At 41.6% G+C, this 27,370-nt stretch overlaps 1 protein-coding gene across 1 annotated transcript in view; it reads right to left on the bottom strand.

Annotated features, from left to right (window-relative positions):
* SH3D19 (SH3 domain containing 19) overlaps window positions 1-5,631 on the bottom strand; it is a 78,693-nt gene extending 73,062 nt beyond the window's left edge. The window contains exon 1 of the mRNA XM_032186049.1: window positions 5,389-5,631. Coding sequence (XP_032041940.1) covers window positions 5,389-5,479 — 91 coding nt within the window. The 5' untranslated portion in view covers window positions 5,480-5,631. The remainder of the gene's footprint in view (window positions 1-5,388) is intronic.
* Between the last annotated feature and the right edge of the window lie 21,739 nt (window positions 5,632-27,370).

Genomic DNA, 27,370 nt, shown 5'->3' with positions numbered 1-27,370 from the left:
TTATATTTACCTCAAGCAAGCTAGATTCAAAGACTAGGAAATTTAGTGGAAACATGTAAAACAACTTCAGTGGGTTATGGGGAAGGCCTAACCAGGTAATTTTTTAATACCTACATGATACAACATATTAGCACTACTTTGAGATTACTTAATAAGAACTGCATTATTTGTGCTCTTTAAATTTTAAGTCTTTTACTGTGGTGGGGCCTCAAATAATTATCAGGACTTTAGCCCTTGAGCCTGCATTGAGACTGCAAAAACCATGAGACCAAATCCCAAAAGAAACAGGTAAGGGATGTCCAGCCAGCAATTAACCCTACCACACCTGAACTTGTGCTCTGACTAATTAAATAAATAACCAACATCCCCAAACTCTCTTCCTCAAACTTTTTGTGAGTGCTTCTTGTTTGCATATGGACAGACTGGCAGATCATAACTATACCTTATGCATTTATTCAAGACAGGTGATCTGTTTTGTCATGTTTATCTTTCTTCCTAACAGGCAAATAATGGTTAACATATACCATTACAAACAACAGGTAAGTGATTACTTTTGCCACAGATGAGCAGAACAATTTCCAGATCAGAGCTGAAAGACAGAGACATGCAGATGATGGAAGTTCCCAGTTGAACAATGCTGATTTATATTCCGTAAGAAGAAGAGCTTTCCACATCTTAAATATAAGGTTTATTTAAGATTATAGGAACACAGCACCTAACTCTTTCAGCCACCTTTTTCCTCATCACATTTTCTCACTACCCAGGGTCACAGGCTGCTATGTTCAGGATGTTTATGTCATGATCTAGTGACCCCTAAAGGAGTTCAGCACTTCATCAGTGCTGAATTTCATGAAGAATCTCACATCACCTTATTCTTTTCTTCTCAAGGCCAAACACACATTTTGCATTAACTTCAGAACAACTGCTGCGCATTCTTGTATCAAATTCTTATCTGAAAAAAATCCACGATGCCTGCAAATTACCATTCACTAAGTTTCATCAGCCACACTACGCAAACGTACCCCAGTAATTTCTCAGCATGTTGAGCAGGGAGATATTTAACCTTAATGTGTTAGACTGGATACAGCTCATAGTTCTCAGCTTCAGAAACAAAGTCAGCACCAGTTTGATGTGGGAGTGCAAAGTGTTGATCCAACTGTGAACTAGGTCTTGTTTTGGCTAAAAACCAAAGCATTCAGTCAATCAACCAACCAAAAATTGATAATCGCATCCATAATCTAAAATTGCCCACTAGAGCTGAAGAAGTTCCAGAAAACACTTGAAATACTGTAGAGAAGCAGATACAAAACACAACCAGAGATGTCAGCATAGAAAAAGTTGTGTGCAAAATTCACAGCCACTACATAGGAACAAGCCACAGACAAGTATTTATGATAAAAACGAGCAATATTGAATTAAATCAGAGCCTTTCCTTCTATTAATGACCATCTATACTTTTAAATACACACACAGTATAAATCACAAGAGCTCTTCATTATGAACTCAAATTTTGTTACTGACTTCTATATCTGGCTTTCTTTTTTTAATTTAAAGTAAGGAAACATCTGCTACATCCATAACAACTACTCTTTCTCTAGGAACACTGACCAGAATTCAAAGTGAAATAACATAGATATTAAGCATATTTAAAATTGTGTGTGCACTTTCAGTAACACCAGAATACTGAGATTCTCTCTCACTCCTAATGCGGCAAGCCTTTTGTGCTTAGACACACAATTAACCAAAGCATTTCACAACTAACATTTACTATACTCACTTACTCACTATAAAGCTTCCTTATTTGAGTCTGTACTCATAAAATAAAAAGCTCACTGAAACAGAAAAGTACACCAGATTAAGGTCCAAAGTTAGACTGGACAGAGCATGCAAGTATATAGGAAAGACGATCTTAGGTTGGTTGTTTTGTTTTCTTTTTCATCATTCACTTCATTAAAAACAAGCTAAACAAAAAGATTATAATCATAAATTTAAAAAGAAAAAAATCCAGTAAAAATCCAGTGTTCTCTATGACTTCCCTGAGTAAGAACCTATATGGCAGGCATATGCAACATGAGGGTATAATCTATCACGTTATCTTAAGATGAAATCTATCATGTTATTTTACTTACTTATATAAAAGGTTTCCTGCAAGACTGGCTTCCTTTCCCACAGCAGGTGGCTAGGAGATTCAGTTTAATGAACCTATGTAGCTAATTTTATTCTTCCCAATTTTTAAAGATTATATCCTATTCTTCCTTCCTACCACTTAAAGAAATAATATAAAAAATATTAAAAAATCAATCATTTTCTCAGAGGGAAAATCATTTCATTAGGAGATTCTCAAATTGCTCTACTTGTTACCTTCTCCCAGTTTCCCAGAACGAGCTAATCAAAAAGCTTTCTTGAATTCAGAGAAAACTCATCCCACTGGCGTACGGTGGGGTAAACAGGCAGTCAAACAAAATAGTTAAGCTACCTAAGATGTCTGCCACGGACAAGGATAGTTCTGTTCCCACCTCATCTGGTCATACCTCCAAGTTGCCATTCCCTGCTTTTAACATCAGTTCTGGCATTTTTCTACTGCTTCAGCAGGCCTCTAAAGCTCATTGAACCAGACAACAACAACAAAACACACACACGAATCTAGACACAATAGGAAAAAAAAAAAAAAAAAAAAAAAAAAAGAAAAGGAAAGAAAAATTACACCAAAACAACAGGCATGTAGATTTCTTAACAGCTCAGCCTACAGTTTCACGGCAACCTAAGCCAAACTAACTCCTGGCTGGCACAGTGCCTTACCTCCCTCCGGCTGCATGTTCCCACTCTCTTTTTTATGCCAGCTTCAACACCATCAGAACCTGTAGAAAACTTTGCCAGCAAGCTGAATCAGCAGAATTGCATCCACCAAAGAGAACAAGAAAAATAGCTTCCTGCTGGGCCAGTGCACCAGAACAGGTTGGTGCAGGTCCTAGTAAGCACAAGAACTCCAAGAGAGGCCCCAGCAGCCAGCAGGGAGATCAGCCCAGGCTGCCACACAGCCACAGCTTCAGTGACTTTGCTCACCAGCAGGTCGGACGAGCAGCACAGCTGACACATGGGAAGAGCAGAAGCACAGGTCCAAGGAAGGGATCACCCTTCTTGCTGCAGCAAGCTGTTAGATGAGCTTAACCTGCTTCATCCTCTTGTATCTGTGGTAGCGCAACCAGGACTAGCTCCCAGGAAAAATACTGCTTCTTCGTTCAGTGACGTCCTGTGTTTTCGTTCCTCAATAAAACAGCGCTAATTATACCTGAGTGTTTATTAAGTCAGAAGCATTTCTGAACTTTCACCCTTCAACTACCTCTCGCTTTGCCAATGCAAGTCCTGTACGTGCGGGACAAAGGTGAGCAACTGCCTTTACTTCCACGTATATAAGCTGAACAGATCAGAAATTTAATATACTCATATTCGCAATTAGCTTAACACACTGAAATGCTTAAACTGGCAGCTGGCTAAGACGCTTTTTTTAAACTTGGAAATATACCCAGTAAGTTTTTTAACACTTACGTATGTTACCATTTTGTCAGCGTAACTTCACATAATACACAAAAATGCACTTATTTTCAACAAGCTTGTATATTAATGTATAAGGGAATTATCAAATAAAGGAAGGGCGGCACACTCACCCACTTGAAATGATACGCTTCATGGATGACTTAAAAAACACTCTGGGAGTGTTTGTGCCCTGCTTTCCACTGTGCAGTCTTTCAAACAGATGGAAGGAAGGAGAGACAGCCAAAGCAGAATGCTAGTCATCCACACCTACTTTACACTAGTAAGGTAAACAGTGCCAGGCCCATTTTGGAGGGGGCTTGTCAGGACATAATAACAAAAAGTTTTATAAAAGGAAGAGAAAGGCCCTTTATTACTGATTAGTAGCATTTCAACCAAGATAAACTCTGGGAACAGAGTTGGTTTCCAGAGTTTATAAAACACTTTGCTTCACAACATGAAAGCAATGATTATATACGTACATACACGAACATAGAACCAAATAGATGTTCTCCACCAATAAATATCTCCAGAAGAAACAGCTTTAAAAAACAAGTATCAGAACTAGCAGCTCACATGTTTGGCTACTGAGGAAATGGTTCAGGAACCAACACTGGTTTTCCCTCCTGCCCTCGACGAGGCGAAATCCTGCACACGTGCCAAGCCACGCTGGCTCCTGCTAATCCTGCACCTGCCCAGGAATGCACTGACATAACCAGGGTTGTGGGAAGCCACAGGGCCTGTGTGTTGCAAACTCTGCTCTGCATTGGGAGCCCTCAAATTGCTGTTTTTCTCATCTGCGAAAGAATACTCCTGTTGCTCAAATGGATACAAAACCACATGAATTGTAAAAGTGATTAGAGCATTATGGTTTTATCATAATTAGTAGTTGCCAGAATATTTGGAATTAAACTTTAAATATGCAGTGTAGCTGATATTTTCCCTGGAAACAGACTTTAAGAAAACAGTTTGTTCTGGAAGGATTTTTACAGCGAGAGAAGAGGAAAATGCTGCATTTACCAACTTTGTAAAGATAGAGAATGTGATATAAGCATTGCTTGTCAATTTAATGACAATCAAATTAATGAAACTACTTCAACTGCTGCCAAGATCCACTGGATGTCATTTTATCAAACAAAAGCTTACTGCAACCTCCAAGTCTGTGTATGAAGCCATATCAACCTGTTTGCTCCCAAGCTCCTGTCTCCATGCCTTCCTGTACACAACAGCTCTCACCTCCTGTTTGCCAAGGCCTGCAGTCCTTACCTGCACGGAAAGCATTATATGCAATTTTATATATAACTTTTATACCTAGATGTTCCATCAATCTTGACATTTACACGAAGCATCAGTAACGTATTTAGTTTCCTGGTAAGGAGTGTAAGTATGTTTCCTGGTAGAGCCGTCTGGATGTGTCTCTGGTGGACAACGCGTGCCTACCTCAGCGCTAGCCTGGAGGAGCAGGCTTTCGGAGCACAGCTTCCTGATCACCCTCCGAGAGCACGCTTTCGGCTCACGCTGGGCAGCTGTACAGGTGCACCTGCCCTGAACTAACTCCAACCCAACTGAGTGGGATGAAATGCTCCAGCAGCGCTGCTGGCGTGACCCAGCCCCACAGAGAAACCCAGTCCCACCAACCAGGCTGGTCCCAAGTCAAGGCGTGCTGTGGGGTCACCGGGTCCTTGGTGCCAGCTTTCCCACCCCACACGCCCATGCTGGTCAGGACGGGCTCCACAGACCACACGGTGACCCCGGGTCCTCCTGTGGTGGCCCGGGGCCTCCTGACGGTGCCCTTCGCCCTGCCGCCCCCCCCACGGGCACCTGCAGCCTCGCCGCCCCGCGCCCCCGGCCCCTCACCTGCCGCCGAGCCCAGGGCCCCCCTGCGGTGCCTCCTGCCCAGCTCCCGCAGCTCCTCCTCGTCCTCCTCCAGCCTCCAGGCTTCGGCCATGGGCGAGGGGCCCGCGGGCGGCGGCGCTCAGCGAGCAGCGGGGGCTGCCATGGCCGGGGGGCGGCGGCTGAGGCCGGCGCCTTCCCCTCAGCGCCGCCCGGGCCTGCCCCGCGCTGCTGGGGGGGGGAGCCGAGGAGGAGGAGGAGGAGGAGGCGGAGGAGGAAGAAGAGGAGGAAGAGGAGAAGGGCAGCGGGGGCCGGCCGCCCGTCCTGCCCATCCGCGGCTGGCCGCCGTCAGCAGGAAGCCCCGCGGCCGCCTGGCAGCGCCGCCGAAGGGGGCGGAGGAGGCGGCGGGGGGAGGTACCTGGCGGCCGCCGCCGGGGGCACCGCCACCTCGCCGGCCCCTTGGAGAAAGAGAAAAGTTGAACGAGGCGATAAAGGGCTGCTGACGGCGATGGGGAGCCGGGGGAGGCTTCCTGAGGGGCAGGCTTCGTGGCAGCAGGGCCGGGGGGGCAGACATGCAGCCCGCCCGCAGCCTGGGGGCTCCCTGGGCGAGGGGAGGCGCTCAGGTGATGGCCAGCCCTACCTCGAGGCTTGCAGGCTGTGGGGTTTGGCTTGGCCTTCAGACTGCTTACAGATAAGCCATCTCAGGGATGCACTTGCAACCCGTAGGTACACACTTGAAGCACAGAAGTGATCTGCACAGCCTGGCTGTGCTTCAAGTTGGGCGCTTTAAACGCAAGCTGTAGTCTAAGGTTTTTTTGCCCCCCTTTTTTTTTTTCCTCCTTTCCTGGGCCTCACTTGCCCATAACTAGAATTGCAATAAGATTGTTTCTTTGTGTAATGTTATTGTAAAACCAAGTCATAAATGTTTGCACAGGTGAGTCCACACTGGGCATTGCTGAAAGAAAGCGCACGAGGAAGTAAAATTCAGCTTCAAAGCAGGTGAAAAGTGGACGCTAAATAAAGTATGTGACCACAAATTAGGCCAGGAAGATACAACAAAGCACTGAGTAATCCTAATGTTGAGCAATATCTGTGGTGACTCACTAAGCACCATCCACTCTGCTGAAAAAAAGTACCACGCAGGAAGAAAAAAATGTATCACAATACGTAAATACAAATGAATGGCTACGCGTTTCTTTGTGTTTCTGTGCCTGACTTTACAACCATTGCTCCTTAACAGTTGTTCTGTTTTGGTTTTCCTCTTTAAGAGCTTAGCGTTCAAGGGGCTTAATAGTTATACATTAGGAAGACAAGGCTTTATGCTATAAAGGCACGTAAAGCCAGGCATAAAACTGAATGTACAGTAGGACTATATTACAAACAAGTTAAACCTGCCGCTACAGGTATGTGTTCTCAAAAGCTTCATGCTTCAGATGACTTCTGCATGGGTGGATTGCATGTTAGCCAAAAGATCTCACCTCACAAATTCCAGCGCCAGATCAACACCTTGTACTTGATCTAAACTGGATAGGCATTTCCCCAGTGGGGTGCTTCTGCTGCAGATACTCTACAGGGGTGTGCCACGCAGCCTCACCTGCAACAACAACAACAACAACATAATACACAAAAAAAGAAGTTCAAACACAAAAAGTATGAGGAACAACACGAGAGAACAGTAAAGTTGATGGTATGTGTGTGTAAGACAAAAATTCTACCACATGAAACAAATGGGATGTGTTGTTTGTATTCTATTTCTTCGCAATGGAGCCCAAATGCAGCAGCTGTATTCGTCTCCTAAACACCGCTAACCACAGCGTGACAAGAACCATCCATTTTCTGCTTCCTGAATATTTATTTTTATTACTATGTGGTTTATTTCTGGGGTGACGGGAGGGAGAAAGAAAGGAAGCTTACTATCATGAAAATTACCAAGGAAGGAAAAAAAATCAGGAATACATGTATATGATAGAACATTATATAAATTTGAAGAATCTGGAAAGTTTAATTAAACTTCCAAGCATATAAAACTGAAAAATACATTTGGAGAGATCTTGGGTCTAAGACAAATATGCAGAACAGAATCATCCCAGCTGTGACTAGGGAAACATTTCCCAAAATACCAAAAAAAAAAAAAAAAAAAAAAAACAAAAAAAAAACAGAATATGAAAGGATCCTGGATATTTAATGTTGACAATCATCAAGAGTTTGTTAGAGATCACAGAGCTAGCTTAGTTCACCAAGACTGTATCAAAGCCCAAGTTTTGCCAGCTCTGCATCATGCAGCCAAAGTAAGGTTTCTGGAGATGGAGCTCCAGACAGAAACGTGGTAACAGTTGGGGCCCTAAAATTATACAGGAGGTAATTATGGACACCATGGAAAAATGGATAACAAATGTAATAAAAGCAATCTTCCACATTCTCAATATGGCTGAGATGCACTTAAAAGTGCCCAGAGAAAGCCCTATGTGCAAAGGAAAGCACAATAGCTAGGTTATACAATGTGATGAAGTCTCTGAAGCACCAGCGTGGCCATATACCAGGCTCTGCCAGCAAGAAATGCAGCTGGGACAGGGACCAAGTTTCAGAGCTAAAAGAAGTGTTCAAGAGGTGCCTTGAACTGATGGAGGATAGATTTCACCAGAAAGCAAGAGGTCAAACTGATACAATTCTGAAGTGGATACAAGATTCAGGTAGCAATAACCAGCATACTACTGGAAACTATTGGAAACAGTTTCCAAGCAGTACTACTTGAAACAAACAAAAATTGCAGTGTTTAAACAAAATTAAAATGCAAAGTAGCATTGCATGAAACACTTGAATCAGATTTCCAAACCCTTTCTTGCAAAAGCCACACAATAACACCTCCAGCTGGAGGCTGCTTACCAGAAGGCAGAGCTCTTCGGGATATGTTATCCACAGGTACTCTGCTGTGTGCAAATGCCACAGGCATTCAAGTTTAGAAGTTTTTTTTCTGGGTGGTCTGGGCTTCAAATGCCTGTGAAACTAGTGCAGGTAGGGTAATATACAGGAATGTGCAGGCTGGTATATTCTCATCCTCTTCATTTCTCTCAACAGCAAAATCTGCTAGTATGCAAGGACTGTAGGGGCACAGAGGCAGAGGGTGGATGGCTAGATCTCCATTTCTTACAGGTAATTATTACAAGCTTGGTACATACATGGTGCTGACATTGTGCTCCTCAGCACCAGCGGCAGCTGCAGCTTAGCAGGCCCAGTGACACATCCTGACACAGCCCCGTACCTGGGCAAGCAGTTTCTAGGTGGAGAGCGCTGTGCTTTTGGGGCTTTAGAGAAGCAGCAAAGCCAGTTGTCGAAATAATCCAAACAGCCAGAGTTGCTGGCTGATCTCAAAATAGCCTAGGCCAGACAGAGTACTTTGTGATAATTTGACTCAGATTGGAACACAAAAAGAGAGTTCTGCTGGATTACCACACCCAGGGGAAGAAGGAAAAAAAGGTGGTGGAGGGTGTGTGTGTGTGACTGGACCTGATATTGTCAAGTATAGCAAAAATGAAAGCCATGCAGGAAATTCTCTCCAGAAATTCAAAGAGAAAAGCTCCTCTTTTACTTCTCAGCAAAGAGAAATTATCAAAAAGGAAGAAAAAGGGGGAGAAAAAGTAAATAAAGTTCCAAAAGTTAAAGAAAAAAAAGGGAAGAGCACTTGCTCCCTTCTCACATAGTTGAGAAAAACACATCAGCATGTGGCATATGCCGCTCTGAAGCCCTGTGTGAAATACAATATACTTGTGTCTTACAAGCAGGATGAAAGAAAAAAATTGCATTCTTGTACTTCAGTGAGAATCTCTGCTGTGTACATGTGCGTAGGAATAAAAAGCCTTTGTATATTTTCATAGCTATACTTCTCCAAGAAAACAAATCTTATTGTCTCAGGAAGTCTGTAATGTAGCTGTTAGAATCTGGAAATTTCTCACCGATACTCTGCCTCGCCACATACATCTTTGCTGTAATGTACATACTTGGGATTTCACAACGGTAGAGCAGATGAAGGAAGCAACTGGCTAAATGGGGCTTTGTATTCTCTGCTGAGCCCTCACAATTAGTTGGCTTGGCAGTTATTATTTTTTAAGTATTTTGTTCTGATTTGCATCCCTGGAATTGCTGCTTTGTTTGGCCCTGCAAAAAGACACTGTTTCTCAACAAAAAATATCAGCTCTATAGAACTGCTTAATTGAAGTCGCCCATGTAGCCTCAATGTCTATTCAGGTTCTGCAACACAGCTGAAGCCCGCGATGAATGTATCAGTGTTTGGCAGAGATACAGGAGCCTCAGACCACAAAAGAATGCAGACAAAAGATTTTCAAAAAATGCAAGGGATGAAAAAGAGTGTTTGCAAAAGAGAAAATGTAGCCTTTGGACATGACAACATTATTTTTGTTCTGCATAAAAATAACAAGGATCTCGTTCAATAGACGAATGACATTGGCAATATAGCCAGTATAGGAAACAGACATTGTGGAGGGCCAAGATCTGATAATTCGATCTCCATTTGTTTTCAGCTGGTCCAATGGGTTTTCGTGTAGCTGGAGAATGACATATCAGGAGCCTGCAGGCTTCCTGAAATGTCTCCAGCTAAGTGTGGGTTCCCTCACATTGTTACGGCTGCTTGTGGTTCCCATCATATCAGCAGGATGACAGACTAAAGGTAGATGGTTTTGTGATGAATGAAGATGATAAAAATAGAAGATTATTGATTTCCTTGAATAAAGACCTTCCTGACTGAAACACTGGGAAATTACCTTTACGTGAAACTAGGGATTTGAGATTGCTCTCAAAAAATGACAAGGATCTCTGCATGAAAGGATCAATCCAATAATTTCAAAAGACCTGAGAATATGGTGACATTTGCCAGAAGACTGGCAGTAAAGAGGGCAAAATGTATTCAGAGGGAGATTTTTACAGTTGTCAGTTTTTAAATTAGTTTTACTAATAATTTCAATTACTTTTGCTCTTTTCCAGACTTACTGGACTAAAAGTACCCTTTCCTCTCCTATCTCGTTATTTAGCAAACACCTCCAAACAGTATTTTTTCTCTTTTATTGCTCATTATCACTCACGGGGTAATAAATTTATGTCTACAGCCTCTGTGATTAAAGGGAATGACAAAAAGAAGTAGAAAACTGTGAGGAAGCACAGAAGGGAAAAGAACTGCTACAGAGTTGAATGTTCTTAGCAAGAGAGGCTGTCAAGGCCAAATTGATTTGTAGTTTGTGCCCCGAAGTATTAATGGTTACTCTACAACCACAGACTTACCAGCAGACAGGACAGTGCTGATGTTGTGCTAAGTGGGTTGGCAACAGCGTGATGTAAGAAGTATTATCACATTGGACACACGTGCGTCTAATACCTAAGAATATACAAAACTAGCCCCAGGATGCGAGTCCAGCTTTCTGCTGCAGTTTGCATTTCAGTGCAAAGAGCTGACAAGGGAAAAACTTAGGGAAGATAGCAAAGAGAGTCCTAAAGAACTTGCAAAAAGTGAAACAGAGTCATAAATTTGTCCATTGCGGTAAAACTAGAAGTTTCCCAGAGTACCAAAATTGGTTACAGATACAAGGAACTCTGATTCTGTTTTCTTCTGTTCTGCTGCCATGAAATGCAGGCAAACTGCCTCCCACAGGATACCAATATGACCTATTAAGTGCGTAATCTTCACAGTTTAATATAGGATTTGCAGTCTCCTGTTTTGTTTTGTTTCATTTTGTTTTTCATGGTACCACCCGTGATCAGCCAGGCATGCTATCATGTTTTGCTTGTGCTGAACACCGACACAGCTCACTCTTAGCAGAAGTGTTTGCGAAGGCACGTTAATATTCAGCAACAGGATAATTTTGCAATTAAATAATTGTATGATAATTACTAATTTGTGAGTTCAGTGCCAAGAAGTTTAATATTAATGAGGTTGTAACAGTCTAGTTACCTTAATGGGTGTTTACTAATGGGAAAACATTTTTCTAATGTGGAAGTTTTGCAGAAATCCAGAACAGTCTATCCCAAATGGAACAGTGCAGGTTTCCAACTTTCACAAAATTATTTTGATCTGTTACAGTCATCTTTCAGTCGTACATTCAACAACGCACAGCTTCTTAAAACAATTTGTTTTTAATAAGAGATGAAGAATGGAAAAAACAGTTTGATAGCTTTGATTGAGTATTTGGCTAGGCCCCTTGACAGAATATTGGATGACACCTGCTCATTTTAAGCCAGCCAGCCAAACGTGGTGCAAGATGCAGCCGTGTTTTCCTCAAACATGTATTTTCCAATTAATCTGATAGGGAAGGACTTGCAAACCTCAGGAGCAATTAAGGAAAAATAAAAACACTCCTACCTGATAGTATCAGTCCTGTCTTTTTCAAATTTGTTTTATTTATTTATTTTTACCACAACCATTACTCTAAACGCTAAATGCCAATAGAAGAACAGATGATGACAAGCATCTCCATCACCACGGCCTCCATACTGGCTTTATTGAGGTTTACAGTACAGGGTTTATGTACTTCAAATTCATGCTTGCAAAAATCTATTTTGCTAGGCTACCAGGGGTAGTGCACTTCAGTTATATATACTTATTTAAATGACTGTAGTTTCTGAGCTGACAACTGCTGAGTAGCCAAGAAGATACCTGTACTTTTTAGGTGGTTGGATGAAAAAATGAGTTGTGGAACAATGCTTTCTTCTGACTACCAGAAACAGTTTTATGTTATTCATACTTTGCGACTATATAGCAATCTGTTGTTTTCAGTGTCAATGACAGGCCTCTTGCTAAACCCTTTAATGCTGAAGTTTTTTTAGCAATATAGGCCACCAACAGAGGTCCTATCCTAAGTTTTCACTTCCTTGTTACTTTGTATATACATGTGCACATTCACAGCATTCAGGAGTTTTTTCCCATGTTCACCAAGTGTAATCATAGGATTGCATTATTCACTGGGAAAAGATTCCCAGTGTGATGAAGAAAAAAACAACCTCACAAGGTTAAAGTTTGCAATGTGAAGGCACAACAGTAATCAAATTTCCTTTGTTCTAGTTACATAAGTGAACACCAACTGTCTGCCAAATGTCTGGCATTCCCAGTGAGGTCTGGACTGATGAAGGTTAGCAGCATTTTTGCAAGCTACTGTTGGCAAAATCTGAAGTTTCATGGACAGTTTCTCAGAGAAAACTCACATCTTGCATCAGAGCTTTGCTGTAGCCAGGTTCTGAGGAAGATCTGTAGACAACAGATCTGTTGTTCTCAGCTGCAAACTGAATCAACTTGTATTTTCCCTAAAGAGTAATTTTCAATTTATTTTTTTTTTAGACTTCCATCACATCTTCTTTTCTGCAACATTTTACTTCACCAGAGTCTCTCCTAATCTTCCACAATGCATATATACCACAACTCCTCTAGCCTGCCCCAAATCTCTGCCTTCCTCAGACTGCAGCTTCTCATACTGTTCATTCTTCATAATGTTTGTTTGACCCAGAAAAATGCTGCACTCTTTCCCCCAAGATGTACAGGCCATCCAGTCCCTATCTTGCAGGTGGTTTTTGCAACTTTATTAGCTCAAAGAAAATGTCATATTTGTCAAGGGCTGGCTGAAGCAAGAGGCTTTCAGAGTGTGGAAAGCACAAAAGGCGAAATTAGCCTATGTAAAACTTCCTAGGGGTTTTACACCTTGAGAGGAGGTATGGGCTACTCCTCTGCTCTTTGTAAAGGGCCTCACTCCAATTTACATGGATATCTGTTGTTTACAAGGACATGAAGCAGCATTCAGGAATTCGTGAGGTAAAAAGGACTTGAGACACACTTACCAGTGCTTTCCATGCTTTTTCTTCTTGTTCCCATTGGCTGACTACAGTGCCTTCACGGACAAAATCTCCCAAATGCTCATCTCGAAGTAACTTTACAAGTACAGGATCTGTTTTATGGAAATTTTTTATATCTACTGTGAACTCCTTTCTTTTGATGCTGCTTAAATGCCAGAAGCTTTTTGAGGGAGCTCTACAACATTCAATTCCACATCAGTAAAAGTTCAATGGTCTGGAAAATAAGGAAGAGAGTGTCGGAATCAGTTTCTGAGATGCCTTCACAAAACTCATGTGTTCAGCAGTGTGCTGGAGCCAGGCTATCAGTCCTAAAACAGCTTTTGCAGAGAAAACTTTATTCCACATAATTGCCTAGAGCCTGTAGTACTCAAGTGGCTTCAAATATAGTATCTTCTCCCTTTAGATGTTACTGCAACTTTGGGTAGTGAACTGTTCTGGTTCTTTCTCAGAAACATTGGAAACATCTGTCTGTCCGTAAGAGAAATGGAGGGATTGCTCTGGAAGAAACCAGTGTTTTGCAGCTATAATCACAGTGAAGGTGATTAGGTAAACAGTTATCATCATAGCAAAAGCTTCTCTTATGCCTTTGCCTAAAGCTTTTGTGTCCAAGCCAGATAGTCTGGGTTACATACACTGTGAAACTGGAGGCAGAGATTCTTATCTGCGTGGGAGCAGAAGACTTAGGGACAACTTCATAGTGAGAGTTTGATGTTGCTCTACAGCAAAACATGCCTTTGCAGGTGCAACACAGCCCTTATATTCTGAAAATGTACTGATGCAGTCATGCCCAAAATTCGTATCTAGACATCAATTTCAGACTCATTTGGAAATTTAGAGAAAATGAGTGAGATGTTCTGATATAACTGAACACAGAATTCAGAAAGGTTTTGATCTAGAGTTCAGCAATGAAATCAACAGTGCAACCCCTCTTGCTCAGACTGGAAGGGTGCATATAAAGGAGGAGGGTTTGAACTACTCTTTTCTTTGCGTTCCATCTGTGCAGCAACGTCTGGAATTTTCTACTGTTGATAGCTCTGGCATACACAATTATTATTGTCAAAGCAATGATTTAAGAGTGAGAAAGGAATGCAAAAATTTGCAAAGGGGGAAATGTAAAATATACAGATAAAACCTTCATCCCATCTCACACGATTATACGAAATACAGCTTTCCAGGGGGATTAATAGGGTTTTATCATCCAGTCCCAGGGTAAGACATTTGAAAAGTTTATAGCAAAAGGAAAGCAAATATTGAGAAGTTCTGGAGTAAACTGTCTCTCATTTCACCCTGATGCTTACAATTGCTGAACGTTGATATACTGCTGCAGCACCAGGGCTGATCCTTCTTTGGATCAGCAATAAAGAAAATGCATTAGTTTGACAGTTGTAGTAAATGAGCCTTGAGCTTTTTCTTTTTTATTCATGGCTGGTTAGGTGTGCAGGTCACGTTCCAGCCTCATTAGCGAATAGTGGCAACTTAAATCTAGTTATTAATTCTCTGGCTTGCAAGTTGTTAACAGATGAAGCCCAACAATATTGACATAATGTTGGCTGAACCAGAGATTTCTGAGCGTAGCAGGACTTTTGTTTCCTGATGAAAAATGTCTTGTTGAAGAAAAAGTAACTGCTTCCAGCTAGACAGGTTCACATGGGCTAACATTACATCTGGTGTATTAGCAAGTGGAAAAGTTACATGCCTGAATGTTTCCTTTTTTTTTTTTTTTTTGGTAATTGTTCAAGACTTCTGGAGATCCACAGGCTATTTTTTTTTCCTCTGGAGTTTAAAAACAGATTTAATGACCTAAACACACTTCTCGTTCTCCCCAGGAAGTGATTTTTTGCCTGGGTACAATGGTTCTTGATAACTTAAAATACCAATATCTTTTATTTGCAAGATGGAATCTTCATCTAGTTTACTCTTAAATGCTTCAACAGCCTCAGTCTTAAAAGCATACGTATTGTATTCATTCTGCATCAGGTCAAAACTTTCTGAGGAAAAGCTATGGATGTTCACGATTTACTAATGTATGACAGAAGCTGTATTAAAAGGGAGCACGGGAAACAGAAAATCATTACTGTTATTTCTCATGTACCCATGATCACAGTACCCCAGCATGCTACTGAATTAACTGAGTTCTATTTAAATTCAGATACCTTTTTCTTCCTTCTAATTACAATAGCACAACTTCTACTTGTGTCACACATTTGCATATGTGTTTGTGTATACATGATAATTCCAGTTTCTGTCAGTAATTAAAACACAACTCATAGCAATAAGCTAAAACTGACATCTAGCCCTTGTAATCTAATTAAAGTCCAGCACTAGATAAAGTAAAACATTATGTTGCCTGACAGGACTGCATCCATTGCCTCCTGCAATTACTAGAAAAATGTAAAGAGAATTTATGCCATTTTCCAGTCTCTTTATTATCTTCTGAATGCCATTCATACACCTTTTCCTAAAATGTGACCTCCCCTTTTCAAAACTCCCGTAAAATTAACACCATGGCTTACCTTTCAATTTAAAATTAAATTATTGGGAAATCCAGTGAAATGAATTTCATGGTTACACAAGTTGCTTTTCTCACTGTGACTCTACTCGGAACTGGTGAGCTGAAGGAATATTGAAATGTCAGCATGCTGCTTGCCTATAAATAAAGAACAGGCATGTAGAGTGAGTGATGTCAAGAGGGGAATGACGAATCATGTGCACATATAACCCTACATTTCTTGTGTATATCCCCCTTACAGCTCTATCCAATATTGACATGTAATTTCTGCAGTGTAATCCAAATCACGTTCAAAGGACAGACAATTTTTATTACCATCCATCCTTGTCAGGATCACTGGAACAGCATGTGTAACTGAACTCTCCAAGAGACAATCTTTTTCTGTGAGAAATGCTATCAGAACACAGTGAGCCAGGAAGAAATAGGAAAATCAGAAGTTTGTAGCACTCCTGAGGAAGAAAACTGAACAGATTCTACTGGAACAAGTAAAAATGTTTTAAAAGGGTGTCCATTGGAGCTGATTTTTGATTTGTCTAATGTCTAATGTTTTCAGAGTCCTGTTATGTGGGTCTTTTCTGTTGAAATTATTCATTAAGAGGCCTTACAGTTCTCAAACTACCTTTGTCTTCAGTCAGCCTGGCTAATACACACATGCTACTTGAAAGCTTATTTCAAGCAGTCTACCAGAAGTATCGTTATTAAGGGCTAATGAAGAATCCAGATAGAAATGGTAGAATCAGAAACCATCTAGAGGGACTATCTCGTAAGACTTTTCATTGGTGAAAGACAGAGACGTGACCGCTAATAAGGATGAGCAGTTTTAAGGAACAGAAACAGGGTGGTAGAAGCAAGAGAGCAAAATTGCTCTACACATTCTAGTTAATTTCTGGCTTCTAAACACCCCCAAACACTCCCCAGTCTTTAATAGCTTAATCAAGGAAATAAAAAGAATAAAAGGAAATGCTGAGTTGTTTGTTATTCACAGAAATTCTGGACTTACATTTGATATCACAGTTTCTATGTTTGTGCTGTCAACTGCATGTTTGATGGATTCCTCATTTTTATCTCAGTTACATTAATCTTTTGTTAGCTGCAACAAAAAGTTGTGTTTCTGTATTTATTCTCTGTATAATTTTAGCTCATTTACGATGAACTTATAGGGTCCACTTTGATCTAGAATGATCGCAAGAAAGTTTTGCATAGGTTTTGGCACAGTCTCAGGAGTTACATCTGCATTTCTCCAGTATTTCTGGGGGTGCCAGCTCAGTGGTGAACAGAATCGGTGGCAAGAGAGACGTATCAACACACCGCTTCCTGGTAAGTGAGCCTCATAAAAATTATTTTGGGCTTCTCAATAAAAGTGAAGTAGCTCTTGTGCACAGTAAATATCATCACATGTGCTCTACCCGCTTTATGCCCCTTAAGAAAGCTGGAGTGTTCTGCGGTTGGTGGAGCCCTTGCAGCCGGTGGTGTAAAAAAGAACATAAAGGCTGTTTATTCAAGGGCCTCTTGCAAAATGTGGCACATGGAAGCTGTCAGAGCCAGAACTTCAGCACCAGGCTGCTAGAGACTCCCTAGGCTTGCAGCCAGTTGCAAAGACACCCAGCATCAGAGGATTACAGGGATGGCTTAAAGTCTTGCCGATCCTCCCCTAAGGCTATGAATTCATTCATCCCGCTTCTAGACACACAGCGTAAAAATTCTCTTGCAGTCTTTCAGCTGATGCATCATTTACTTAATTTGGCAGGCTCCCACTTACATCAAGACTGGGTTTCCCCATATGAAAAGCAGCAAAACCATGAGTGCTTTCCCTGAGTTGTCATCTGGCAGCGAGGATGGAACAGAAGCTTGGCACAGGTATTTCCATATACTTATTTTAATCCGTGTCAGTAGATAAGGACATATATTCCAAAGAATTATCATCAAAACAATTGAGTCTTTCTGCCAACTTCAGCTGCTTTTGGACCAGGCATGCAAGTTCTCACATTATCCACAGAACACATCCAGTGTTGAAGCAATCCAAAGGGAGAACTATGAATTTTCCAGGCTTGCAGGCTCATTTGATGAAATCACATTTATGGGGCAATAATGCCATTCCATTTCTGTCCTTTGCCTCTTCTCACAAACAACAAAGCTGCCAATTTCTGCCAATTGTGAGAAATCCTGAGATGTGAATGTTTATCCATTAGGATGTGCACAGAAAATATTGAAGAGTGGAGTTTCAAAAGGCAGTGTTTTGAAGAGAAAGAAAGGAACACCCACATAATTTCATGGCAATTTGTTAAATATCAAGCCAAAGGGAAATCAAGCCAGCTTCCTGGAGCTGGCACTGTGAAAGTGGCTAGTTTTCAAGCCTTAAATTTAATATACTGCTCACAGAATTTATCACATCCAATTCTTTTATGACAGACAGTATAACTTGATGTTTGTCTGTGATGGAGAGCTATACCAAATTGTGGTCCTGGAGCACTGCATTGTACCGAGCGGTTTTTTTCTCTTTACACTTCAATAAATTTACTACTACTGTGTGTATAGTGTCCACAAAATATCTATTATAAAATAACAGTATTGGAGATTCACCAGTGCCTGAAGGTTGTGGTAGATTCCATGCATATTCAACGCAAGACTTCTGCAGTTAAGCCAACAGGGAAAGAAATAGCTTAATAAATGTAACATGAAAAGGAATAGAGCAAACAATACAGATAATTAAACAAAGGAGGAAAATCAAGGCAGGAAATTATTTTAATGCAAAACTTGGACTGAGGTGAGAGAGGACAGAGCACTGGATAGCTGATGGGGATACTAACTACAGTATCTCTTCAGTTCTTGTTCTTAATTGGATCTGACCGTGACCTCCATCATTTTGCAAGTGTTGTAGCAGGTGCCCTGCTCCTTCTCATCTTCTGCTCCCCACTAAACCAGAATATTACTGAGAAAGAAGTGCTGTGAGGAAGCACATCTGGTAAAATCTGATAAAATGAGCTACAGTACCCAGGCTAAAGAACTTACTAGTGTGATTATAATGACACAAAGAGCTTCCAACTCAGATTGGTCCCTTTTGTGCTGGGTACCGTACAGATGCACTGATCCTGCAGGGAATTGCTTACTGGCAAAACAGATAGATAGAAAAAAAAAATCACAAAACAAAAGCAACACACACAAAAACCACCACCAAAACCACCACCACCAATAAACCAACAACCAGACAAGAGCAAGGAAGCACACTGCATATGGAAACTGTCAGGCAAGCAAAATGACCGGGATTGCAGAAGCACGTAACTAACTCTGCCTCTCTGGGGCTCCAGCCTTGTAGGTTCAGTAACACTACTTACTCCAGGTCTTTAGTGGCAAGGGAGAAACACCAGGAAAACAACATTTGTATTCTCTAGGCACAATCGCCTGGACTCTATGATGAAATAAATACACAGAATCTGTTTGCCTGACTAATTTATAGTAAACAGAACAAGAGGAAACAAAGATAAGGTAAAAGCAGTTATTTATATTTCCACATCTTGTCACTAAGGTTGATTTGGTTTAATGGGCCTTTTCCCCTTGTGAAAGATTCAGATGCACAAGGGAAAAAAGGTCTCTTTCTTGGGATTACGATCACTCAGCAGTGTTAAGAAATGCTTTTACATTTCCGAAATGTTCTATTGAGGGCATGTTATTTTGTTTTAAATACATGTATCAATGTCAGACACCTACTGTCTTGGAAGCAGAGACAGACCTACAGGTGAAAAGTTTTCAATTAAATATAGTCCTGTAATACAATGCCATTATAAGAACAAAGGGACAGTGACATTTTGAGAATAGTTATGTGTGGAATTCAGCAGCATAAATTACAGTCCTGTTGCAGCCCTACTGCAATACAGTGCACTGGGATTCCCAACCCTGCAGGAAGAATGTAGGGAAAAAAATGATAAATGGCAACTAAGTTATGCAAAAATTTCCAGGAAAAACGATGCAACATACTGTAAAAGAAGGGCATTTTTAATATCTCCAGGAGAAGGAAATCATTACAGCAGCTCAAAAACTGTGGTGGCTGTTACAGGATCTGATCTGATTTGCAGTTTGATTCACCATCTTCAACCAACAGCTGAACTAATTCCTGGAAACTGCAGCTAACCTAGCTCTTGTTAGCTCTGTGCCTCTGCATACATGCTTTGCTTGTGCATCTACCTGCCACAGTGCTATCCAACACAAATTGTGTTGGTATTATTTCACTCTCTACTGCTCTAAGTCTCACACTTTAGCCTTGCTGGCAGACGGTGCTTCAGCTGTATGTGTTCAGTGCCAAAGCCTGCTGCACTGCAGCACTGCCTGGGTTTGTACACACAGCACCGGTCGGTACTCGAGGGACTCTGGTGCTTCTGCTATGACAAATAAGCAGCAGAGGAGGTTCCTGCGCTGCCTGCATCACGCCTCAGGCAGCCTCGCTTTCTTTTGCATTTCAGTCTCGAGCTATTTGGGCAGCATCCCCGTTCTTTAAAAATACTTTTCTTGTATTTCAATACTGACACTTGCAACTTCAGTGTATGGTTTTAAGCGACACCTCTTATGTTGCTCTTGCTTGCGCTGACTGCTGCAGAAATACTTGGGAAATTAGTTTTTTTTTTTTTTTTAAAATTTATTTATTTCCTTCTCTACTGGTTTAGTTCCCATACCCAAACTGTTTCTCATCCAGCTTCTTTTTGAGCTCCTGCTTTACATTGTTTTATGATCTCCCTTTCTTTCTCAGCCTCCTGCTCCTAATAAATTTTACTTGTAATATTACTAAATGGGGAGATATAACCAGGGCCTTCAGAGCCTCCTAATATATATCACAGTTTGGCTTCTTAGGGCATAGGACTGTTACCTTTTTGGCAGCACTCATTAGCACTTTTAACAGTGGGTTCTGTTTAGAAATCAAAGGTGCCTTAGGGTCGAACATCCTGGGGAACATTAGTCTAAGAAGTTTTGTTCCTTGTAATAATGTTAATCTACATTAACACAAAATATTAAAATGCCATAGAGATTTTCTGGAACAATGTTACTAACATGGCCAAAGGTCAGCACTTGTTTTAGTTTAAATCAATGATAACTGTATGATGGATTTTTATATTAGTAAGAGCAAGCTGTTTAATTTTTAACAGTCTTCCTTCCCCTCTGCCCTCCAGCACACCCAAGAGTGGATACAGGAGAATATTCAGAGGAAAATACATATGAATTTTTTTTAGCTTGCTTTCACGCTGCTGGGCTACTGTGCCAGTAAGACCTCTTTCTTCTCTCCCGAATGAGTTCCCTTTGCTCTGGACTTTTAGTTTTTCAGAATATTTTCAAATGGTAGCTATTGTTTATAGAGAAAACAGGATAATTTTGAAGCCCTGACAATATGTTATGTAGAAACTGATAGTCATTTTAAACCACTGTGTATGGCTACCCATTGGGCTCTATGTTTGAAACACATGTTGCTTCACTTCTGTGACTTAATTGCTGCACAGATTCAAAACCGTTGAAACTTCACACTTATAAAGGACATCAGATGTGTTTCAGTTGATGCATCTACTTGATTTCTTCGGGAAGGTATTTTGAAAGTTTATCCCTTTGCTTACTGGCATAAAAGTCTGAATATTCACTCACTTGAAAATCCAATTTAAAATAGCATTGATTTAGGGTATCCTACTACTAACAGCCAGGGGAAGCAGCATAGTGATAAATTACATGTTGGGATACTAGAGTATGCACCGTATTAATGATCAAAAGGATAGTCTGTAACATACTTAAGATACCAGCGTGGTTGGTGCCTACAGGTAAAATGGTAGTCTATTTGTCCTCTGTAAGGTAATAATACTCTCCCTGGAGCAAAGCAAGAAATGAAAGCCTGATTTATCTATCACACTCACAAAAACTCCTGCAGTACAGCTTACTTCAGCAGAACTACAACTGTAGTTTACACATACGGCCATGGTGCGGCAGCCTAGTAACAAAAAAAAAGGATGTGCTTGATGTTCCAAGAGGTGGGCATTTCCTAATGGCTTAAACTTTGCAACAGGGATTCTAAACACCAGAGAGAAAAATGAATGAGACATGACTGTTCCCTGCAGAAAAAAAAAGAAAGAAAAATCTGGCCTTGATAAAAGCTGAATAGTGAGGGGAGGGAGAGTCTGAAAATTAGATGGCAAAGGGGGTCAGATTACGTGCCCACATAAGCAAAACTGATCAAAGAGCAAGAAACGAAGGCTTGATTTATGTCTTAAAAATCAAATGCTTTTTCCTCCCTTTGATACAGGCAGTTCGTACTTCCATGGTCTATGGAAGCTAGTGGATTTCATTAATACAAACTGATTTCCAGTCAAGGGGTTTCACAGACTTTTCATTGATAAAAATACAGCTCAAAAGCCACTGAATATTCAACCAGTACAGTAAATCTAAAATGTCAAAGAACATTGTCTGTTTTGTTGTTTGCCACAGAGGCTTATGTGTGAAATGAGAACAATTACGACGCTCTGTTTTAAACTTTAATTTTATGTGGAATTAAGTGGGTTTAGCAGTTCCAAGCACACTTGAAACAGTATGTAAAGTAAAGCTTAGGCTGAGGCTTCTTTGCATTTATGTAAATGAAAATTGGGATTAATTCCATTAAAGCTGACGAAGTTCTACAAGCATAAAATCAGTATGAAAAAAGCATTAGCCACAGCAACTTTTTAAGAGGTTATTTCCCATGCCACTAAATTATATAGCTCATTGTGCTTAAAAAATATAATTATTTGATATGAACCATATAAAGTTACACTTCAAATAGCTGCAATTACCAAATTTAGTTATTACACAATAAATATCTTCATGCTGCAATTCCTTATTTCTGTATCCGTGATATCCACATATTGCTAATGTTTTTTGCAGACCAGAAGTAATACAAAATTAAGAAAAGTGGAGAGAGGAATGCCAACCAATTAGTAATCCAATATAGGCTGCATTATACTTTCATGAGTAACTGTCACTGCAGCAAGCCTGAAAATAATATGTCAGAATAAGGTACAGTTTTAAAACTGAAAAGCACCCTCACACAAAGTTGAAGAAGCCTTTGCTAGCATGTTCATGTTCCTTCCGATTCCTACATATCCCCCTTTTCCACACACACACCCATCTGACTTACTTGGCTGCCATTCAATGCTTAAAGCAGAGAGAACTGGTAAATGTAACTCTTCCCAGAGCTCCAGCAATTACTCTAAGTAGACCATATTCCGCTCCTTTCTCTTCTGCACCTGCTGCTTACATTTAATTGATGTTTTCAAAGGATGAAAAAGAAAGTGGGAACCTCCAACCTCCTCCACTTCCTTCTAGATATCAAAACAAACTCAACATGTTCTTTCCTTCAGTGTCTATCTCACTACCACTTAGCCTGTTGATGCTTTCATCTTTCTAATTTGAAAAGAGGTGGAAGTCAAGTCCTCATAAACACTCACACAGCTGGGTCTGTCCAGCCCAATGTCCCATCTTCTGCAATAGCTGACAATACACACTTAGGGGAAGAGAATGAAAACCAGGTAATTAACAGTTCAGAAGCCTTCTGAGACAGAGGTAGTACCAGGAGTACTTTTAAAAATATACATTATAATAGTGGGACTTGTTCTCCTTTTTTTAAACTCTCTTTGAACCCATTTTATTTGTTGACTTCGAAGCAGTGTGTTGCAACAACCAGCGAACTAGCAAGACGTGCTGACACCTCTTCCTAGGCTTCAGCTGCTACCGCTCACGCTCCCACCACCTCCCACTCGCTCACAGCTTTAAACCTGCAATCACATCCCTTTATTGACTGCCCTCTAGTGCACGTGCTATGGGAATAACAATGCCACAGCCTCCTATTGATTAAAATTAAGGAAATAAGCATTATGTTCCTTGACAGCTGCCTCTCCTAGGAAGGTAGACATTGTACCTGGCTGTATAGTTGAGCCAAGGACGTTGTGATCCATGGTATAAAATCCAGCCAGCAGTCAGTTACCACAGTGCCTTCAGGCTGGGGTTTGTACTGTCCAACACCTTTAATAAAGGCCTGGATGATGGGATGGCTTGCAACCACAGCCAGTTTAGGAATGACACCAAACTCAGGGCGCAGCTGATATGCTGCTAATTCAGAGGGGCCACTGCACCCGGGGTAAATGGGCTGCTGGGAAGCTCATCAAGTTTAACAAGGGCAAAGGCAAAGTCCTGTGTCAAGGGTGGAACCACCTCATAAAACACTGCAGGCTGGAAGCCGACTAGGTAGAAAGCAGCTCTGTGTTTGACAACAAGCTGAATGTGAGTTAGCAGTGTGCCCCTGGCTTATTTCAAAGCTGCCCAGTAGCAGAGCAAGAGGCAACGGGCTGAAGTTAGAATAAAATAAAATAAAAAAAAAATAAATCCCACTAGCTATCAGGAAAAACTGTTACTGTGAGGGCAGTCAAACAGTGGAACAAGGGCCCAGAAAAGCTGTGAGATCTCCATCCTTGGATATAAGACACCCAAAGCCTGCCTGGACAAGGCCCCGAGCAACTGGATTTATTTGGTCCTGCTCTCAGCAGGGATATGGCCTAGGTGGCCTCCAGAGATCCCTTCCCACACAACAGATGCTGTGTTTCTGTGGCTGCTATGGTCAGACCCAAACTGGTGTCTGTACAACAACTACAAGAAGGTGGGGAACAAGTTACCTCCTGTCGTGGTTCCGCTCGAGTGGGCAGCCGAGCTCCACCACAGCCGCTCTCTCACTCCCCCTCCTCAAAGAGGAATGGGGAGAAAATATGTGAAAAGGGCTCAAGGATTGAGATAAGGACGAGAAAATCATGCAATAATTATTGTAACGGGCAAAACAGACTCAGCATAAGGAGATAGTAAGATTTATTGCCTACAACTAACAAGCGAGAGAAGTGAGAAAACAAAGGGAAAAAAAAAAAAACAAAAGCACCTTCCCCCCCATCCACCCTCTTCCACCTCCTCCCCCCGAGCGGCGCAGGGGAACGGGGAATGGGGGTTATGGTCAGTCTACAGCACTTCTTCTCTGCCGCTCCTTCTCGGTCACTCTCGTCCCCTGTGCTGTGGGGTCCCACCCACGGGATGCAGTCCTTGATGAACTGATCCGGCGTGGGCTTCCCACAGGCAGCAGCTCTTCCAGAACTGCTCCAGATATGGGTCCGTACCACGGGGTCCATCCCTCAGGAGAAAACTGCTCCAACCTGGCTCCCCTACGGGCAGCAGCTCCTGCCAGATCACCTGCTCCTGCGTGGTCTCCTCTCCATGGGCTACAGGTCCAGCCTGGAATCTGCTCCGGCAGGGGTCTTCCACAGGCGGCAGCCTCCGTCGGTGCAGGGCCACCTGCTCCACCGTGGTCTCCTCCACGGGCTGCAGCGTGGAACCCTGCTCCACCGTGGTACTCCATGGGCTGCAGGGGGACATCCTGCTTCACCATGGTCCTCACCACAGGCCGCAGGGGACTTCTGCTCCGGCGCCTGGAGCACCTCTCCCCCTCCTTCTACACTGACCTTGGTGCAAGGCTGTTCTCCCACTCCCTTGACTCTCCCGGCTGCTGTGTGGCGCAGCGTTTTTTCCCTGTCTTAAATATGCTCTCACGGAGGCGCAAACAACATCGCTTATTGGCTCGGATCTGGAAAACAATGGGGCCCTTCCCAAACATGGGGCAGCTTCTAGATCTTTCTCACAGAAACCACCCCTATAGCCCCCTGCTACCAAAACCTTGCCACGTAAACCCACTACACCTCCCCAGAGGGGTGCAACTTCTGTCAAAGGAAGCCCTCTCCTGAGTTTCAGGCTCCATCTGAGCACAGATTAACGACCATAAACCCCTAAGTGCTCAGGACTCAGTACAGAAATAGTTTCACAGAAACCTGATCTTGCCAACAGAAACAGCCATGCAGCACACAGCTACAGCACTCCAGCAGCACAATGATCTTCTGAAGTCTATCAACTTTTTCTTTTTAAACCTTCCGATGTAATATTTTTTAATTAGCTTGTATTTCTGCTTATGGTTGCAACCCTGGTCAGCCACTGCTGTTTGAGTTTCTGGATTCTAGTAAGGGAAGTGAACCATTCTGGTTCATGCTGCCATTTTTTTCCGATAGCTCTCCACTACATTCCCAGACAACTTTGAAGACACTGGCAAGTTACACATGTCTGTCTGATTAAGAATTTATGCTACACTTAAAAAACAAACAAACAAAAAAAAAAAACATAACAGAGCATTCGTTATATTAATAGGTAGGAATACCTATTTGTGTGATTGCTCTCCCAGGTTTGTTTATGGAGAGATGCATGGAGTTTAAATCCAGAGGCATTATTAGATCACCTAGTTTTACTGTCTGCGCATCACAGCTATCCAGTACATTTATTGCTTAGTTTATCAAAACAAAACAGGGAGGTGCCTTGACTACAGCACGTAAAGTCATATGTGTATTGTCTAATCCCCCCCATGCAAATATGCACACAGAGGATTATGTGTATATTCATATACATGTACGCACACACACACACATTCATACTGTTCCTAAAGAAGAGAGAGAGGAAGGTAACCTGGAGCCAAGAATAATTTACTAAAAGAAAAAACAACAGGCTTTGCTTCTCAGCTACATAAGATACAGACTGACACCATAGGAGCTCTCGAAATATAATACTCATATGAATAACACAGGGTAGATGCTAGAGGACTTCTGACTCTAATACTAGGTAACGTCATCATTTGGCAGGTGAGATATTTCCCACAGGTCACACGAGTCAACGTATTTATTCCTAGTGAGTCCGCTAATCTCTGCTCTGGAAAGCAGAACTCCTCCACTAGAGCTTCTCCTCCCATCTGATGCAGATAACTCCAGCAATAAGCCCCCAGTGACTGGAACAGATGTTGCTGTTTATTTAATTTATTTATTTTACTAACGCCCAGCTGCCAGGGCCAACAAATGAAAAACACTGAATTCCATCAGGATTATCATTTCCAGTGGCTGCATGCTAAGACAGACTCCCTAAAAATGATTATTCTTTAAACAAAGGTGTCAAGCTTAAACTTGAACATGTAATGTCTTTTGATAAGGACTCTCAAGACAATAGTATCTGACAGCTTACATTCTGTAAATATACAAGTGCTGGGGTGTGCAAATGGTAACTGATTCTCAGAGACGAATATGTACAATGCATGTTGTACAGTTAGGCCATATTTCTGTAATTGTAAGAGACCAAGTTCAAAATGAGCAACACAGCACTATGCAATCCGACCTAGGATTACGGGGATACTAACTGTGCGTTGCTTTCTTTTGCTTAGTATAGATTGCACTTATATGCAAGTTTCCTTTGATGCAAGCAAAATATTACAGAATCTTGTTTTTAGGAGAGAAGCCTAAGGAAAAAAAGAGGAAAAGAAAAACAATTCAATAAAAATACCCTAAAAAAGGCTGCTGAAGGGCAAATTCCCGTGAATTAGAATTCAGACTATTTCAGGTTCTCTATTTTGCCTTCATCAAGACAGTACTGGCCAGATTTCCAGCAGCGGTGGCACTGCCTAGCTTCCAGATGCTAGAATGGAATTTGTAACTGAGTTACAGGTTCTACACAGAGTGCATGAGGAGAGCTAAGCCACTTAAAAAGACCATCCAAATAGCCTGCCACTGAGTAGGGAGCTCTGCCTAGAAGACA

Source organism: Aythya fuligula, chromosome 4, assembly GCF_009819795.1.
Source record: "Aythya fuligula isolate bAytFul2 chromosome 4, bAytFul2.pri, whole genome shotgun sequence".
NCBI lineage: Eukaryota > Metazoa > Chordata > Aves > Anseriformes > Anatidae > Aythya > Aythya fuligula.
Note: the sequence above shows the minus strand (reverse complement) of the source record. Positions and strands in the feature narration are given on the sequence as shown.